At 37.8% G+C, this 17,826-nt stretch overlaps 1 protein-coding gene across 2 annotated transcripts; it reads right to left on the bottom strand.

Annotated features, from left to right (window-relative positions):
• Positions 1-6,074: 6,074 nt before the first annotated feature.
• pfkfb1 (6-phosphofructo-2-kinase/fructose-2,6-biphosphatase 1) lies at positions 6,075-16,601 on the bottom strand. 2 transcript variants are annotated; one of them, XM_063016195.1, is made up of 14 exons: positions 16,522-16,601; positions 12,849-12,974; positions 12,525-12,618; positions 11,950-12,016; positions 11,391-11,465; positions 11,222-11,278; positions 11,005-11,126; positions 10,087-10,294; positions 9,363-9,509; positions 9,152-9,256; positions 8,761-8,890; positions 8,567-8,629; positions 7,997-8,061; positions 6,075-7,906 (listed from the first exon to the last, which is right to left on the bottom strand). In XM_063016195.1, exons 2-14 carry the CDS (start codon positions 12,931-12,933, stop codon positions 7,847-7,849), a joined length of 1,278 nt encoding a protein of 425 aa, XP_062872265.1. In that variant the 5' UTR covers positions 12,934-12,974; positions 16,522-16,601; the 3' UTR covers positions 6,075-7,846. The 2 variants fall into 2 exon arrangements, with proteins under 2 accessions (XP_062872265.1, XP_062872264.1); XM_063016194.1 differs by lacking the exon at positions 16,522-16,601 and adding an exon at positions 14,428-14,545.
• Between the last annotated feature and the right edge of the window lie 1,225 nt (positions 16,602-17,826).

Raw genomic sequence — 17,826 nt, 5'->3', positions numbered from 1 at the left:
CCTGTACATAGAGAGCTTTCAGTTGTTAATTTTACACACAAACCATAGCTGTGTCAATATATTACCACATAACCTAGAGATGCTGGAAATATGACAAAAACAAGGGTGTGCTCTTTTTAACTTTACTCACAACAGTCAAAAAATAAAATCATTGTGACAACTGGCTGAATTTTAAAGTGACTTACAAATAGAGTGATGGAAAGTTTCATAACTGTTTTAAGTCTAAGCAGATAGAGTGGCCAACATCCTGGCTAATAGTCACAGATTGTGCTAAAAAGGTTTAGGATCTTCATTCCTAATTGTTTAGTTAACTCCAGTAAACAGCCCCAAAGCATAATACCACCACTATGCTTGACAGTAGATACAGCGTTGTTGGGTGTAAATGCCTCTTTTCTCCCCTAAACAGGTCACTGATGCCAACTGAGGACTTTACTCTGACTACGGAAATCTCTTTGAAAAGGCTTATTCTCTGTCCATGTGAACAGCAGCAAACAATTATGTGTTCCAATCATTCAGTCAAAGCAGAAATGCTGCCATGATGTAATTTCTGTTTAAGTGTATTTAAACATTTGATTCAACTGCAAACAATATACAGAGCTTTCCAAAGCATTTCAAAACATTGTATGTGCAATAAAAGTTTTTAGGGCCCATAGACCCTGGTGTGTTTTTTCAGCTGATTTATAAAAGGGCCACCACCAGGCTCCCAATGTGGAGTCCCAGAGCCAGTCAACACGTGAAAGAAATTGGCAGCAAAGCGGTGCACAGCTTCAGGGTCCGGGGGAATATGGGTTCAAACCTTAGCCTTGAAAACAATCTGGAAAGATCTGTAGCATGTTCTTCCCAGGTCCACATGGGTTTCCCCTGGGTTCTGCGGTTTCTTCCCACCTCATGTACATCAACATGTATGACTTCGTATGAGAAGTGAACTTCAATTTTTTCATGATTTCTAAAAAGCCAAATGTCATTATGTAGGCATTCACTCACAGGCACAGGGGCACAGGGAGAACATGCAAACTCCACACAGAAAGGACCCTGGCCGGCCAGGACTTTCCTGTTGTGAGGCGCCAGCTCTACCCACTGCACTGCCATGCCACTTATTGTGTAAGCAATAAAGCTTATTCATTCAGTTACAATACATGGCTAAAGTGTGGTTATCTGATCATCAGCTTGTGCCATGAGGACATATTATTCCAAAGCCACAGACATTAACAGAATACCTTCCCTTTTGCAGTTATAACAGCCTCTCAATTCTTTCCACAAGATTTTTAAGTGTGCCAGTAAGAATTGTGTCCATTCAATCAAAGTAGGATTTGTGAGGACAGGCACTGATGTTGGACAGGAAAGCCTGCCTCACAAACGATATTCTAAATTGTCCAAAATGCATTAGTATTGAGGTAAGGGCTCTGCAGGCCACTAAAGTTTCAAACTTGTCAAATTGTGTATAACGGGGCACAGTCCTGTTCGATCAAGAAAGGGTCTTTCCAAAGATGTTGGCACAAAGTTGAAAGCATATAATTTATTGTTGAATGATTGAGTGAATGATTGAGAACCTCACATTTATAACGGGGCACAGTCCTGTTCGATCAAGAAAGGGTCTTTCCAAAGATGTTGGCACAAAGTTAAAAGCATATAATTTATTGTTGAATGATTGAGTTTATGTACCTGCTAGCAGTGTGTGTGGTTAAAGCAATTTCAGTTACGATTTAACTCATTATGAGGTTGTATTTACAGTAAATACACTTTATTCTAAATGTAATGAATTGGAATTCTAATGGATATAATTGCCATTTTTACCCATCAGTCTATCAAAAGCAACTTACCATTATGACTGAATGCAATCAGAGCAATTGAGGGTTAGGGACCTTGCTCAGGGGTCCAACAGTGGCAAGCAGTGGTGGGGCTTGAACCAGTGACCATCTGATAGCCTAACCAGTGCCTTGACTTATGATTCATGAATTTGCAACAAGTGGATTCCAGCTGAAATATTAAAGCAAACAGGATAAACCTGACTACAGCAAATGGTCTGAATACTTAGATAAAAAAAAGTTTTTGATTTTAATTACTTGTCAGAATAAAATAAAATAAAATAAAATAAAAAGATGTAAATGAGGTAGAGACTCACCGTGAGAGGGACGCTGGTGGAGTCGCATCTCAGCCCCGCAACTATAAACAACAGTCGCACCGCGAACCCAAACCAGTCCAAATCCATTCCCAGTTTATTTCACTTTACGATTACTTTCTTCTGTTCTGCAGGAGCCTCCGGTGTTTGGAAGCGATCGTTCTGTCCGCTCATTCCCACACATGGATCATTCTGGGACAGACAGCTGTGTGTTTTCGGGTTTTGGGGCGGAACTCGGCGCTGTTTCCACTCGGCGCTGGAAAAGGACTGGAGGAGACATGGAGTCTCGTACCTGAGACACTGATACATATGTATTAAATAGGGGAGCTGTTTTTGGCCAGGGTTCAAGTGCAGCTCTCGTCTGGAAATTTCACGTCGTCTTGTTAGACTATTTAGAGATCGTTAACCCGTGAATACCCGCCTTGTGCGTTCTGTCTATTCCCAACAACACCGTGCTTTTTCTATTTAACCATAGGTCTATATAAGTAGCCTATATACAGCTGCAGTCAAATGTTTATACACCTAAGTGATAGCCTGTCATAGCAGCAAGATTGTATTGTCTGTTAAGCAGACATCAAAAAAGATTATTATTATTTTGGAGGTGTAGAAAGTTCTAGAATGTCCTTTTCCCCAAAGTTTCCACACTTTTACAACTCTATTTCTTAAGAATTTCAAAAACAAATTACATTACTTTTCTACAGTCACCTTTCGATGCATTTTTCCCAGCATAGCCACTGATGCACCGCTGCTTTCACATCATCACATAAAAAATCTTCTTCCCCTTAAAGCTTCTTTGAGCGTCCAAAAAGTTGGAAATCAGATGGAGCTAAATCCAGACTATAAGCTCTCTCTCAGTCTCTCAGACATGACCAATTACTACTTCTCCCACCCTTACTATTTCCAATGAAAATGTATAAGTGCGGAAACTTTTCGAAGATCCCTTGTATAACATAAAACATAATCTCTTTCTGTACTGATTGACTGTTTTGTAAGCTATAGCCTTTGAGGGTACTACTGACTGAGGGGCCAGCGTTCATTGTGTAATCAACAAAGTTTATTCATTCACTAACAGTACATGGATAAGAGTATGTGGACATCTGATAATAAGCTTGTTGTGCTAATTCCAAACCCACTGACATTTATAAAATACCTCTCCCTTTGCAGCTGTAACAGCCTCACCTCTCCACTCTTTCCACAAGATTTTCGATTGTGTCTGTAAGAATTGTTCCCATTCGATCAAAGTAGCAATTGTAAGGTCAGGCCCAGATGTTAAGACAGAAAAGCCGCCATACCTACAGCCTACATATCATGTACGGACCCCTTCCATAAGACTCCACTGACCAGGTGATGTTTGGATGGGTGACCAGCACTGCAATGACATGGTGATTACCTGGCGGTGTGTGTTTATCCTGACACGAGTTTATCAGATGCAGCTGTGTTGCTGACATTTTAAAACAGTGTTTAAACGTACTTGGCTCTTTATTAAGAATACACCCTGTTAGCACTTATTGTAGGTGTACAGTTAGTGATTGCAGCAATGTATTAATCTTCATCTTGTGTATTTTCAGCAGACACACATTCAGATTCCAGAATGCTGCTGGCTTTTTGATCTGGGGTTTAAGTGCTTTTGTTCTCCCAGAATGGACAATAAGATGTTTAAAAATCTCAACAATACTGCTCCACCTGATACACACGCTTGTAACGAGGCGAGCGGCTTCCGCAGCTTCTGTGGGAAATTAAAAGCGCCCAGTGGCGTGCCGTAGTTTACAATAACTACATTTCCCACAAGCCACCGCGCTCATCAGTGAATATGTGCAACACCTGCGCTTAATGCTATTTTATTGCAAGGTTCCCAACAACATAGTGCTGAGTAGTGGTGCGCGATACTGCAAAATTTGGTATCGATCCGATACCAATACCGATACTTTTTACTTATAAAAGCAGTTTATTTACTTCCATGTAGGGGGGAGCAGTGTGTCATGATTTATGAGTAGGGCTGAGGTTTTTGTTCAGAACAAATTATATAATAACAAAATAATTCCTTTCACTTTACTTTTCTGAAATTATCCCCACACAGCGACTCTCTCTCATACACACACACACACACACACACACACAGAGCTACACGTGGTTGGTCTTTCACTGCCACAGCCGAGCAGGAGGGAACAGCGAGGTGAACATGAAAGATGTGAGAGGAGCTGCTTCTCTCTGTACAGTCTCTACTTTATTATTAAACGAGAGAAACGTTGTGAATATAAACTGAAGTATCGATACTATCGATATTTGGGTCGATCCACCCAACCTACTAATAAAGTTATAACAGCCGTGTGAATGTGTCAATGCCCAGCCAACTAGTTTACAGCTGAGATATTTTCTAAAACCCAAATAACACATAAACCATCACTATTATTATTATGAAAGATATACAATAAAGGTTAGTACACCGTGTACAGTACACTGACTATACGAAACATTACAGCTGTGACAACACCGGTACTTGTTAGCTTAGTCGCTAGTGTTAGCTGCTACGCTAATTGCAGTGACTTCTGTTGCTAAAAGAAGAAGAAGATATCCTTTATTTGTCATATATACATATATGCATATCCCAGCTTGTTTGGAAGCTGGGGTCAGAGTGCAGGGTTAGCCATCGTGCGGCGCCCCTGGAGCAGACAGGATTAAGGGCCTTGCTCAAGGACCCAACAGTGGCTGCATAGCAGAGCCTGGATTTGAACCGCCAATCTTCTGGTTGATAGCCCAAAGCTCTACCCACTAGGCTACCACTGTCCCTGCACTCTGTATTTATAACTCTTATCATATATTTTAATACTATAATTCATACATTGTTGTAAGTAGCTGCTCTCAGTAGGGTTGTAGATAAATTCAGATGTTTAAAGTGGTCAGATTACTTGTTTCTGGGTGCTTTACTTTCTCATTACCTCTGAGGTAAAATGTTACTATCATGGCGTATCACCACCACACGGTTAACTCATACCATGTAGTTGTGCTTGCCAGGTGAATAAATATGCAACATTTTAATAGTATGTGTCCTTTTTAAATATTTTAATATATTTTAAAGTAGATACAAATCTGTTTACATTTGTAAGCACAAAATCAAAAGAAAAGAGCACTTATTGATCAAAACACAAATACAGGCATGAGAGCCTCACTACGCACGCTCCGATTCACGAACCTGACCGACGATTTACGCCTACTTCGTGAATTTGCGTGCGTAGGGTGCATAATGTACGTATGTATAATTTAACACAATAAAATTGCCCCTATTGCTGTATGTGCAAAGCACAGTATTCAAACAGTATTCCATTATCATTCACTCACTGCTACATGTGTTTGGTCTCTCAGTGCCACTCAGTCACATGACGGTACCACAACAAAACACAGCAGAGCAGGAGGGGAGCAGCGAGGTGAGCATGTAGGATGTGAGAGGAGCTGCTACTGTCTGTACACACATGGTTTCCATTTTCTTATGAAACCAGAGAAACTTACTGATGTAGCGGAGCAAAAGTAAAACTTAAGTATCGATCTCAGCACACTAGTATCGATCCGATTCCAATACCAAGGTTGTTATTGATACTATCGATATTCGGATCGATCCGGCGCCCACTTCTAGTGCTGAGTCTTTGTCATTGACTGAGCCGGTATGTTATCGGTTTTCCCGAGAGGTATATTTATATATATTATTTATTTAGATAATCGTAAGGGAAAGGATAGAAAGAGCTGAACGTCTAAAGAAAAAGAAAGGACGAAGAAAGAAAATTAGAAATTATTATCAAATGTGAGCACAATGCTCGCTTATTTTGTTTAGGAGACCTCGTTATTTAAGTAGTATAAACGCTCGACGCGTTTCATTAATAATAATTAATTTCTACATTGTGGATCAATTAATTTATTTATCCAGAATAACCAGTTTATCAAAAAGCAGCTCTCTTTTACTCTTGTTTATTAGTTTGGCATTGTTACCCATCATGTACAGTATAATGTGACTGACAGGTTGTATGTACATGAGAAGTACTCCTCTACTTTTAGGCATTGATTTCTCAAACACATGACACTTTAACAAAAGTGTGTTCAATTGTGTAACATTTATTGTCACATTTTGATACTAAAGAAAATAAAATCTCTTCCAAATATCTACCCAGTAGAGCTTTTACACAATAATGAGCATGAACTGTACAATCTAAATATCACATATTGTAAACATAGCATCTTTTGTAAACAACCATAGCTTAAAACTTACATTTTTTTCACATTTTCAGACCTGTCATATTTCTGCACAATGACTACAGGGCTAAAGCATTAACAGTTTATTCAATACCATTAAAGTAAAAAGCTGACCTTGACTTGTAAGGAACATGTATGCAATGGCCGTCATGGGATGTCAGTAATTTCTTAAACTGTTCTTTTTTAGTGACTGAATGATTAAACACAATTACACTTTCACAAGTCTCACAAGCTTATTGTGTTTTTTCCTTAGTTTTTTTTAAAGATGAGCTAAAATATACATAAAGTGAATTGTCTGTGCATTTTGTCTGTTGAATTTGGTGTCTGAGTTTGTTTAGAACTGGCTTTAAGTGACATTAAATCATTTGCTTTCTGGGATCTGAACAGAGTATCTAAACCAAACTGTCCTGTTGTCCTCAATCTAATTGGTGCAATCAAACTATGTTTATTTTACTAAGCACAAAAATCAGTAAGTCAGTTATAATCACCAACCAGGGCCGGCGCTAGGGGGGGGGGGGGGGGGCTGAGGGGGGCATTGCCCCCCCAAATTGTGTCTTTGCCCCCCCAAGCACAATGCAAGCAACGGCTATTTTTAAAATTATCTCTGAACCAATCACAAAAATGCATTTTGTTTTACAGTGTGAAGATATTTCCTTGCTTATTCCTGATTGGCTCTTTGAGTCATATAAAAATCGGCAGACTGCCCCAAACAGTTCAGTTCGGCAGTATATGTTCTGTTAGTGTGAGCGAGAGGCAGGTATACTGGTAAACACGTTTCCACGTTTGAATATTCTCAGTCTGTGTGTAGGTACATTTTTCAGCTTTGACTTAAATTTGTATTAAAGCCTTTCAAGAAATAGAGTTGTTCTATTAGTAATGGCAATTTAATTAAGGGGGCGAATTAAAATGAAATACAATTAGATAATCTTTTTTCTCCATTTACATAATCAACATGTATTTTTTAATCATTGGGTTTTAAGTTTAAGTTCGAAAACATGCATTTTTATTTCTTTACCTCATACATCACTTTAAGCCAGTATCAATAGCTTGGCTGTCATCATTCATGCACAAATCAAGCCTTGAATATATTTCTGGCTTCAAAAACATGACTATCAACATGCCCCCTCATTAGGTTTTACTGCCCCCCCAAGCAAAGCAGTCCAGAACCGGGGCTGTCACCAACAATTAATTAGTGATATGGGCTCTTGATAGTGCAGCCGTAACTTGTGATAGCCCACAAATCCTAGTGGTGCTTTCAGCCACTTGGGAGACACAATTGGTTATGTCTGAAGGGGGGGAAGTGGCCAAACAGCTTAGCCATTGAGCCCTTCACAGTGTATAAGCTACATCAGGAACAACCAGTGTCAAAACAGTGAGAAATCAAGTATATGGACCAGAATGGACCAGACTGCAATGACATACACGTTGCATACAAATATATGTAAACTTTTGACTTTAACTGTCTTCACCATAACATGATGCCATATGTCAGAAATGCTCTGGAACAGTCAGCAGGGCTTCTTCTGGTAGTCTGGTCACATCCACATTCTGGAAAACACATGAAATGCATATTGTAGATATTGCTAAATACATTAATTGAAGACAGTTTGTAATTTATTTGTCTATTTTGGGAATTACCGAAGGTTTTTCTCTGTGTGTGTTGACTGCCTTGATGTTTAAATATACAGACTCCACTTTGCATCCTATAAATGGCAACAATGAAATATTAAAACACAATTGCTTCCTTTTATACTTACATAATAATAATTGCACTTGGTAGTTGTAAGTATATATAAAGATAGATAGATACACATATACTATATGGACAAGTATTGGGACACCCCTTCTAATTATTAAATTCCGTGTTTCAGCCACAGCAATTAGTAATTGCTAACAGGTGTAATAAAAAGGTGTCAATTATCAACTGAGGCTTTCTTGACCAATATCAGTGCCCAGCCATACAATTGTTCTTTTGACTAAATGGGCACAAATTCCCACAGACATACTTCAAAGTTTTGTGAGAAGCCTACTCAAAAGAGTGGCTGCTGTTGAAAGATCACATAGAGGTCACTTATTTTAATTCCAATTGTTTATGAAATGGGGTGTCCAACAAGCTCATGGTCAGTATATAGTGTGTATTATATAGACAGTGTATACAGACATAGACAGACAGTGGAGCCAGACACAAACTTTTTCACATATACTGACCGTAGGCCATGGGTGTTAGTTTGAGTACAGTATGGAGAGGACATTTCAGGTATGGAAGTTCATCTGTGAAGGAAAAAGAAAACAGAATTTTTTACTTACTTGCCATTGACATTAACAGCATATCACATAGTCGCTAATGAACAGTTCAGTGTCAACAAGAGGCGGTTAGCTAGCAGCCATCCTTGGTTTCTAACCTGAGCTTTTGTCCAGAAAGTAGGCCAACAGACATCGCATGACTGCCTGGTGGCAGATGACCAAGACATTCTCCTGTCTCTCCAGTTCCATGATGACTGGCTCTAAACGATGCACCAGGTCTTCATAAGACTACAAAACATGTGCCATTGTCATAGAATGCCACCTTTCCAACAAGTCAGATGGTACAATTGTGCTCTAATAAAGCTGCCCCTTGTTTAAGTCTATATGTCTAGTAGTAACAACAGCTCAGCCAGGATTGCGTGTTTTTTTTTAAATAAATATATTTTTTTGAATAAACTGGGCCAAGCAGATCAGGTTATGTGCTAAAAAGTCATGTTGTGTATTGCTTGATTGACATTTCAACACTAAACAATTTAGAATTCGGCTTACCTCTCCCTTGGGATATCTGTACCGATACTTGTCTTGGTCTCTCATGGCAAACTCCTCTGGGAAGTTCTCCTGGATCTCTTCATATGTCATGTCTTCACAGACACCCTTAAATTAGAGTTGGATATTACATTGCATAGTGATTAGATAGATCTGAAGTTATATTGGTATGTACTTATGTAATATATACAGTAAGTAAACAATAACATCTTACAGCATCAATCTCATTCAAGGGCTTCCACTGCTCGTACATAACTTCAAGAGTCTCGGCTGTCTGTATGGTTCTTTTCATGTGGCTCGTCCAAACTTTTAGATCTTTTATGTCTTGACTTCTGATGAACTCTGCAAGGGCTGTAGCATACTGAAAAAAATGACATCCATTCAGCATATCTCAAAAAGGAAAGGGAAACTCTATCCACTAAAACTCTAAGGTAATGCTATGTACTGTGTCACTTATTAACAAATTAAGATCTAAATATAAAACAATTACAATTAAACACCTCCCAATAGTAAGATCCATTGTTTGGGGATGGGCACACTTAGCCACTGATTCTGCGATCTGAGCTCCCTGCTTATCTGTCAGCAGGAGGGCCCACTCTTATCTTTAGATTTATTGTTAACCAAAATGTTTGTTAAAATGTTATAATACAAAACCTACAAATTTTATTTACTATGCAAAACAGTTTTAGATAAATACTGTTCTCAGCCATGGTGTAATTAAGTACAGAATCTTATGAATTTGAAGAGATCATCTTTAAGTAAATTCACATTTAACCCTGTCCAGGGTATTCCTGCTTTTTACCCAGTTATTCCAGTATAAAGGATAAAGCAGTTTATAAAAGTGGCAAATTATGTGTGATAAGCACCATCAGACTGCTGAACCACCCGAGCTGCCCTCTGCTTTTATTCTTTTACTAATTCTGTAGGGCACGTCCTACACTTTTGCCTTGTGAGGAGAGCCCAGAGTCCCCTCCGATGCGTCCCTGCAGGTTCAGCTCGCTCTCCCCATGCCGGCTAAGGTATATGCAGCGTGGTGTGACATGGATGTTCATGAGGTAGTAAACTATCCGGCTCTGGATATGATCCTGGACTCTGTTCACCAAATACTTGGAGCCCACGTTGAAAATCTTAATATAGGACAGATTCCTGTTAGGCACAAAAGATAGAAAAAGAATGTGTGTATTAACAATGGAAGGTCCCCAAGTGTCCTGGACAATCATCCCCTGTAACAATAAGTCCTCTATGCAAAATGTCATGTTTTCTTTATTGACTTTTTTGCTATTACCTGGCCTACAGTAAAAATATTCTTAGTTTTTTATCCACAGAAGTAGTGCCCATAATAGGTATTAAAAATTTAACAACATTGTAATAAAACGCAGTGCTATGATATGTATTGTGATTCAATTAAATCTATGGTCAAACATATACAAACAGCAACTTAGATTACTAATTTAGTGTTTAGCTCTGCTTAGATATGAGAAAGCAGATCATATATTTCTACATGTCAAAAATATCAACTTTAGTTCAAAGTACATGGAACAGTGGTCGGTTTGCCAACTTCAGAAAGAAAACCCAAACTGTGACCTTATGCTCAAAGGCAATTTGGCGGGATGATCTGATGTAATCTAAGAACCAATTAACTAAACTGCCATAAATTAAAAACACAAGTGTCACTGCCCACAGTCAGGCAAGCTTTACTTTACTTTAGTGTGGGCTTAGAAACAGCTGAATAATAATAAGAAACATGGTTAAAAAGCATGTGGTTTGAAAATGACATGTTCTACAGTCTACAGTTCTACAGTCCTTACAGTTCCTTTGGACATGTAGTATGTAAGTATGTGACTGAGTCTGCATACTTGTCCTTTTCCTCGTCCAGGCTAACATAGGTCGTCTTGTAGCATTCTATCCTCTTCAGGAAATCATCCACCGCCTCTTCCTTGTCACAGTTCACATAGTCCGGGCTACTCACTTTCACTTCCTGTCATGATAAACAAAACGACAAATTGAAGTGTTTTTCCCTCAAAAGGTGTTACAGCTATTTAGCTAGTTGTAGATGTGTATATGCTCATTTACCATTATATTTGCCTCAATTATTTCTGGATCATCACAAATGGACTCGATGAAGAATACCTAAAAGACATGGGAGCATGAGCATGGGTATCAGTTTTTAATTGTAAGGAGCAATTTAAATACAGATAAATGTAAGATGTAATTTTAGGGTAACAGATATCCCTGCACCTGCCTTGTAGCCCCTTTCCTTGACAAAGCTGATGATGACCCCTCTTCTCTCCCTGGTGGTGTTAGTGGCATCAAATACCTGGAAAACACATCAGTAAAAGATTAATTTAAATAATATGCTTCAAATAGAGGAAAGTGTACGGACTAAGAATTATTTAATATTACCCAACAATACATTATTCAATAGGAAAAGTAGGAGTATGCTAAAGTACATTGATTTAAATGTATGAATGTGTTTTGTGTTTGTAATACAAGGTAAACTTGGAGCCAAGTTAGCTTAGTTTGCAAATTAACTCCAAGTGTACAATCTAAACCTTTTGTATATGCATGACTTGGTCTGCCAAGTTAATTTTGTAACAAATTCCAAGGTACCAATAACTAAAATGAACTAATGGTTAAACTGCAGACGCTGAAAGGGGCTTTTACCATAATTTTCATCATACCTGTATATCACTGCTCATGTCTTACTGAAGGAAACACAATTTTGCACACATTGTACGTAAAGCACAAATAAAATATGTAAATAAAAAAAATTATAAAATCTCATCCCCCCTCCTACTCACCGCTACTTGTCCTTGGTCCTTGTTGAGGTAGTTAGCAATGTCCTTAAGGGCATTTAAAACACAGGCTCTGCAAACAAAATATCAATTTGGTCATTAACCTCACAAATTAAACCCAATAACAAAAAGGCCACACATCGCAATATGTTTACAATTAGCTTCAGATTTATTGCCACCCTTGCTAAAGATGGGTTAAAATTAAATGAAAATTTAATTTTCAGGTTAATTAACTTAGTCTGACACTGATATATTAGACACCTACCTTTAATTATAGTACATGTATTGAAAGAAAATAAAAAATAAAAATGTTTAAAAAATGTATTTAATTACTATTGAGACACCAGCATTCAGTTCTTTGTTCAACCTCTGTTTGCTGACGTAACAGCATTGATGCTTTAGCTATAATTCTAAAAAAACTTTAGATCCTAGATCCTAAACGCTAAAGAAAAAAAACTTATAGGTCTGTACCTAATCTGTAACTAACAAACCACCCAAATAACCACTATAAATCTGTGTAAAAAAGACACACACAACCTGTAAATGTCAAAGTAGAGTGCATGCAAGTTCATTGGTATTACCTGCGGATCTTCATGGCCTCTTCATTGTCTGGACGAAAGAATTCATAGTTTTTGTAACTGACTGCATCTCTTCTGTACTGGCCCAAATTAAAGACTGGGGGAGAAAAAGGTCATATAATTTTTTGAAAATTTGAATTTGGAAGGTATTTGCCTCATTCTTAGTCCGTCTGATGAGAAACTTTATAGGCACTTTAAAACATCTCAGTGTAGGTTCACCAGTTTTGGCTAGTCCTTTTTCATTTAGCCACTGATTAGCAGTATTATGTATATCACAAGCAAAACACAGATTACATAGACAACATAGAATATATAAACAGATGCTACCTTGAGTTGGGACACCAATCCAGTTGAGGTAGCGTGTGAGTTTCCTGGAGATATAAGTCTTTCCTCTGGCAGGAAGACCCACCATTACAATCAAGGTTGGGGAGTTTGTGAACTGAGGTCTTGAGGCTGAGAAAAAAGAATACCATAATTAAACCAATATATAATTAGCCTTTTCACTGAGATATGTCGGTGCGTATGTGTAAATACAGTATATAAAAATAAAACAAAAAATGATCAGTATACTGGTTGCTCCAGAGTCACCCATAAACACTGGGTGCAAGTGGTATGCATACCCTGGCCAATGTACACTATGTGACCAACTGACAAGCTTGTTGGACATCCCATTTAAAAACTAGGGACATTAATATAAGGTAGCACCCTTTGCAACTATGATAGCCTCCACGTGACAGAGGAAAGGGCCTTCCTCACTGTTTCCAAAGTTGGAAGCATATGTTGGTGTTGGTGGTTAAGATCCCTGGTTCAAGCCCCACCGTTGGCAGATTGCCTTTGTTGGGCCCTTAACCCTCAATTGCTTGGAGGCTTCCAGAACCAAAAGCCACTGTAGAACCCCACTTCTCAGCTCATGAGCTATTTTTCTACTGAATGTTATCATCTTTTTAAAAATAAAAATCAGTTTCATGCATGTGACTAATGCTTAAAAATAAAAAGTAGCGTAAGCGAATGTAATTATTTATGACATTCTAATTTAAAAAAAAATATATATTTAAAATATTTGGATACATTTTAAAATATTTAATACGATGAATTTCTTATAAATGTTTTGTAAAAAACTGACCACAAAGCTAAGCAAGATGATCATCTGGTAATAAAGGGTGAATGTTGTAAAATTTTGGCTCCAGTGGACACAAGGTGATCTGCAGTTGCTGACCATGATTTTTAGTACAGTAGTATAATAAAACACTGGCTTAAATGTCTGGCATGTTTTATTGGTATGCTGTAAAGATTTTGGTGAAGTGAAAGACACATGTTGACAATGTGATCATTAACAAGAATGCAAACAAACCAGTGTTTTCTGGGATGTGTTGCTTTTGTTTTACTCAGCAATTGTTTAAACAGTCACTAATCAACTACTGAACTTTAAATACATTACAACTATCAACTTGTAATAATGTAATCATTAAAAAGAATCACTGATTTAATGTACTTGATTGGAAATCAATGAATTAATACTGCCTACCAAGTAAAAAAAAAAAGCTTTTATACAGTGTAACTGTCTGAGCACAGTTTGACAGTGCTTGAGGCAGGAACCAAAGACTCGTTGCATGGGGGAAGGGATGGAATGGACGTTGAGCACAGAAAAAACAGAACAGCCAAAGAAGCATGATCAGCTACTGCATGCTAAATGCTTTCATTTTCATTCATCTCACTTGCTGAAGAGAAGAAAGCCAGGAGTTTGAGAAAATAAAGAAAACACAGCTCAGTTTCAGAGATTTAGATAATGTTTTCTTTTACTTATCTATTACAAAACATGTGCAGTCTTCACATGAATGAATGAATGAACTACTACTACAACAACAACAACAACAACTACAGCAAGCCAATACTGTTAAACACTCACAGCCTCTCCTTTGGTTGAGGGAGCCTCCAGCCCATGGCACCCAGATCTTGAGCAAGGGTGTCTGAGTAAGTTCATTCTCCTCGGTGGACATCATTTAATATAATTCCAGCCTTTAGTTTACACACTAATACAGTCTCACACACAAACACCAAGCAGTGCCCTAATAGTTCTCTTCCTACTGGTGCTCCCTGACTGTTGCTAGAATGGGGAGGGAGTAGAGGCGGGCACTGTGATGTCAGAAGCTGGAACACCAGGCGTCTGGGGATTGACCAATTAACCATCTGGAACTTACAGGGCTTTAAGGTCTGACTGTTTACACCAGCAGTCAGTTGCAAAACATTAATCTATTATTGTTTTTAAAGAACAGGGACAATTGGTCACAACTGTTTCATGTATACAGTTACCCTTCATTTTCCCTGCACTAACTAGTTAACTGCACTAACCAGTTCTGTAGCTGTAGTGAGGCTTACAATGACATGTTTACCAGGAATGTTTGTTGTGTAAAAAAAAAAATCAGCCCCCTCCAGAGAGACTCAAACATGTTTAGTCATGAATATGCTGTAGTGTGTTCTCAGGCAAAGAACAATCAGCTAACTGGGAGAAAAAATACAATAATTTTATAATAGGAAAACTGCATTTATAATAGGAAAACGACTGCTTAAATCAGTTTCAGTTTAAATCAGTGGCGAGGTTGTGACATTTCTACATTTGAGAAGTGGTGTATGACTATATTATTAGCTGAGTCACTAAATAATTCATACTTTTTATATTCTTAACTTATCTAATACATTAACATTAGTAATTTAGTAATGGTAATCGTTGGGTCTATGTGATTCAGTAATATTTAAGTTGCACTGGGTAATAGCACAACAATGTTAATGTTATTAGCTTGTTACAAAGATACAAGCTAAAGCATCTTTGTTGTTTAAATGTGCACTTGCTTATTATAAATTGTTCCTACTTTTGCAAATTAGGTGGGTAGCACAATTGAACATAATGTTTGTGACAATGTGATTGATATAAGTGTATCATAACTAAAAATAAGCATCTAAAAAACAGAACCTGGGTTGGCTAATTTACATTCTGCTTGCTAGCCTTGTTGTAGCTATGCATCCAGATGCCCTTCACTCCACCTCCTCACTCCACAGTCTTTGCTGTTTAAAAATGAAGCTAGACTTTCTTTCTAAATATTTAGCATCTTGTAATACAATGATTGTGCAGAGGAAAAACATCTTATTGTAAAGATTATTTCTTTTAAAAATCTCTGTAATTTTTAAACTGTTTGCACCTCGCCATGGAGTCACCAGGTGGAGCTCCGGGACTGCGAGATGTAAGAAATAAACCCCGTTTGCAGGATGCTTAGCCAAGGGGAAACAATGCTGTGGCTAAAAAGCCACGAAAAGAGGGAATAACTATTAACTAAATACAAAATGGTTGAAAATATAAAAGCATTAAACGAAAACCAAATCAAAATCTGCAGCCCAGAGCAAAGGAAGAGAAAGAGAAAACAGGAAAGAGATGAAGACAGAACCGACTGTCTCCTATCTGCTAGCTACTCGGTCCACCATCGTGGAAAAAATCCAAGTGTTTGAGAAAAAAATAAAGATAAGGAACTGCAGCTTAACAGGAAGACAGCAATCGGAGCTGCCACTCCACCTACTGACGCTGCTTGCATTTAGCATGAATTCCTGTCTGGGGTCCACTTATTGTGGTGCCCTATAAAAGGGCTAGATCCCATAAGATGTCACACTAGCTGAGTTCTCCAGGGGAAAAAAAGAATGCAGAAATATGCTCTGGTTGAAAAGCCAGGATGGTTTGAGCCAAGCAAAACAGCCTCAGAAAAATAAGCCAACAAAGGGCTGGCTATAAGGTTAGGATTTATTAGGCCTCCACCAGATAAAGTGAATTATTGTTTAATGAGGCCCTAAGACTTCTGATTAGCTGTTAGTGGCATGGCAGGTGAGTATGATACTGTAATCAGTGCAAGCTATATGTCAGCTATATGTATGATTATATATTCATTTGTAGGGCAGCTGTAGCCTAGTGGTTAAGGTGCTGGACTAGTAATCAGAGGGTTGCCGGTTCAAGCCTTACCTCTGCCAGGTTGCAACTGTTGGGCCCTTGAGCAAGGCCCTTAACCCTCAATTGCTTAGACTGTATACTGTCACGACTGTAAGTCGCTTTGGATAAAAGCGTCTGCTAAATGCTGAAAATGTAAATGTAAATTTGAGTCTTCATTCTCAAATAGTTCATACAGTAATAGCTCATAGTGAGGTGTCCACATACTTTTTGTCATATAAACCATTATCAACATAATTCATTTTTATTTACTGGCCTGCATATTGTTTAAGGACTCAAGATTAAGAACGTGGTTTCTTTGTAAACCAAGTTCTCTCTATGGTCAGTGTCAAACAATTCACATAAGCTCAAAAGTACTAGTACTAGTACAAAAACAATACCATGATCTAAGGCAAGCCGTTGGTCATTAAGTTGTTCAGTTTCTGCTGATTGTGTTCTTCGATGCTTTCAAAAACCTGACTGAAATACTTATGCCAGCTCTTTCTACCTCAGCATGAACAGGGGTAAAATTGCTGACAGAAAAGTAATTGATTTATTAGGTTTAATAGCCCTAAATTACTAAACATAACTTAGATCATATTGTAGTTGGTAAGTATTTCTGAAACATTTTTCTTAACACAACAGTAGCCAAATATCTCTCAGGAAAGCTTGTTAGACTCAGTGGGAGAAAAAACATTAAAATGTTTTTGCATTGACCTCAGTGGCTAATTATATTGTAAATGTGGTCTGCCCCTTAGTGGTGAAAGTGCTTGATATGTATTTCTTTGTTGTTAGACCTCCCTGTGTAATCCCATTGTTGCTGACAAAGACAAAGTACAGATACTCAAGAGCTGTATTTACAACAAGTCTTTAATAATAGTACTGATTCAATAGCCCGATTTACATTTAAAACCTGCTTGATTGTCTAGTGAGTCATTAATAATTTAAAAGGTAATTTACTTAAGTTTAACCATTTACACACAGAAAAGGTTTTACGTACACAATGTGACATTTTAACAACTAAAGATTTGGTTAGATATTTTTAGCTATATATTTAAACACTATAATAACTGTAATATTACGTTAATATTATAAGCCCACAACTAACAAGATAGCAGGCTGGTTAAATAGCCAGCTCCAGAATTTTAACTAGTAGTCAGGTAGCTAAAGGTGTAAGCAAAAAACTCTTAATAAACCATTAAAGAAAAGTTTTGGTATCTAATTGTTTACAACAGTATATTCTAAGCATTTATAGAGTAAATAAATAAAAACCTTACATTGATTCTGGGATTTTGTAGAATTAGGTTAAAACCAGCACGAATCACAGACACTAAAATGCTT

Source organism: Trichomycterus rosablanca, chromosome 19 (assembly GCF_030014385.1).
Source record: "Trichomycterus rosablanca isolate fTriRos1 chromosome 19, fTriRos1.hap1, whole genome shotgun sequence".
In the NCBI taxonomy this organism is placed as follows: Eukaryota; Metazoa; Chordata; class Actinopteri; order Siluriformes; family Trichomycteridae; genus Trichomycterus; species Trichomycterus rosablanca.
This window is presented reverse-complemented; position numbering and strand designations above follow the sequence as displayed.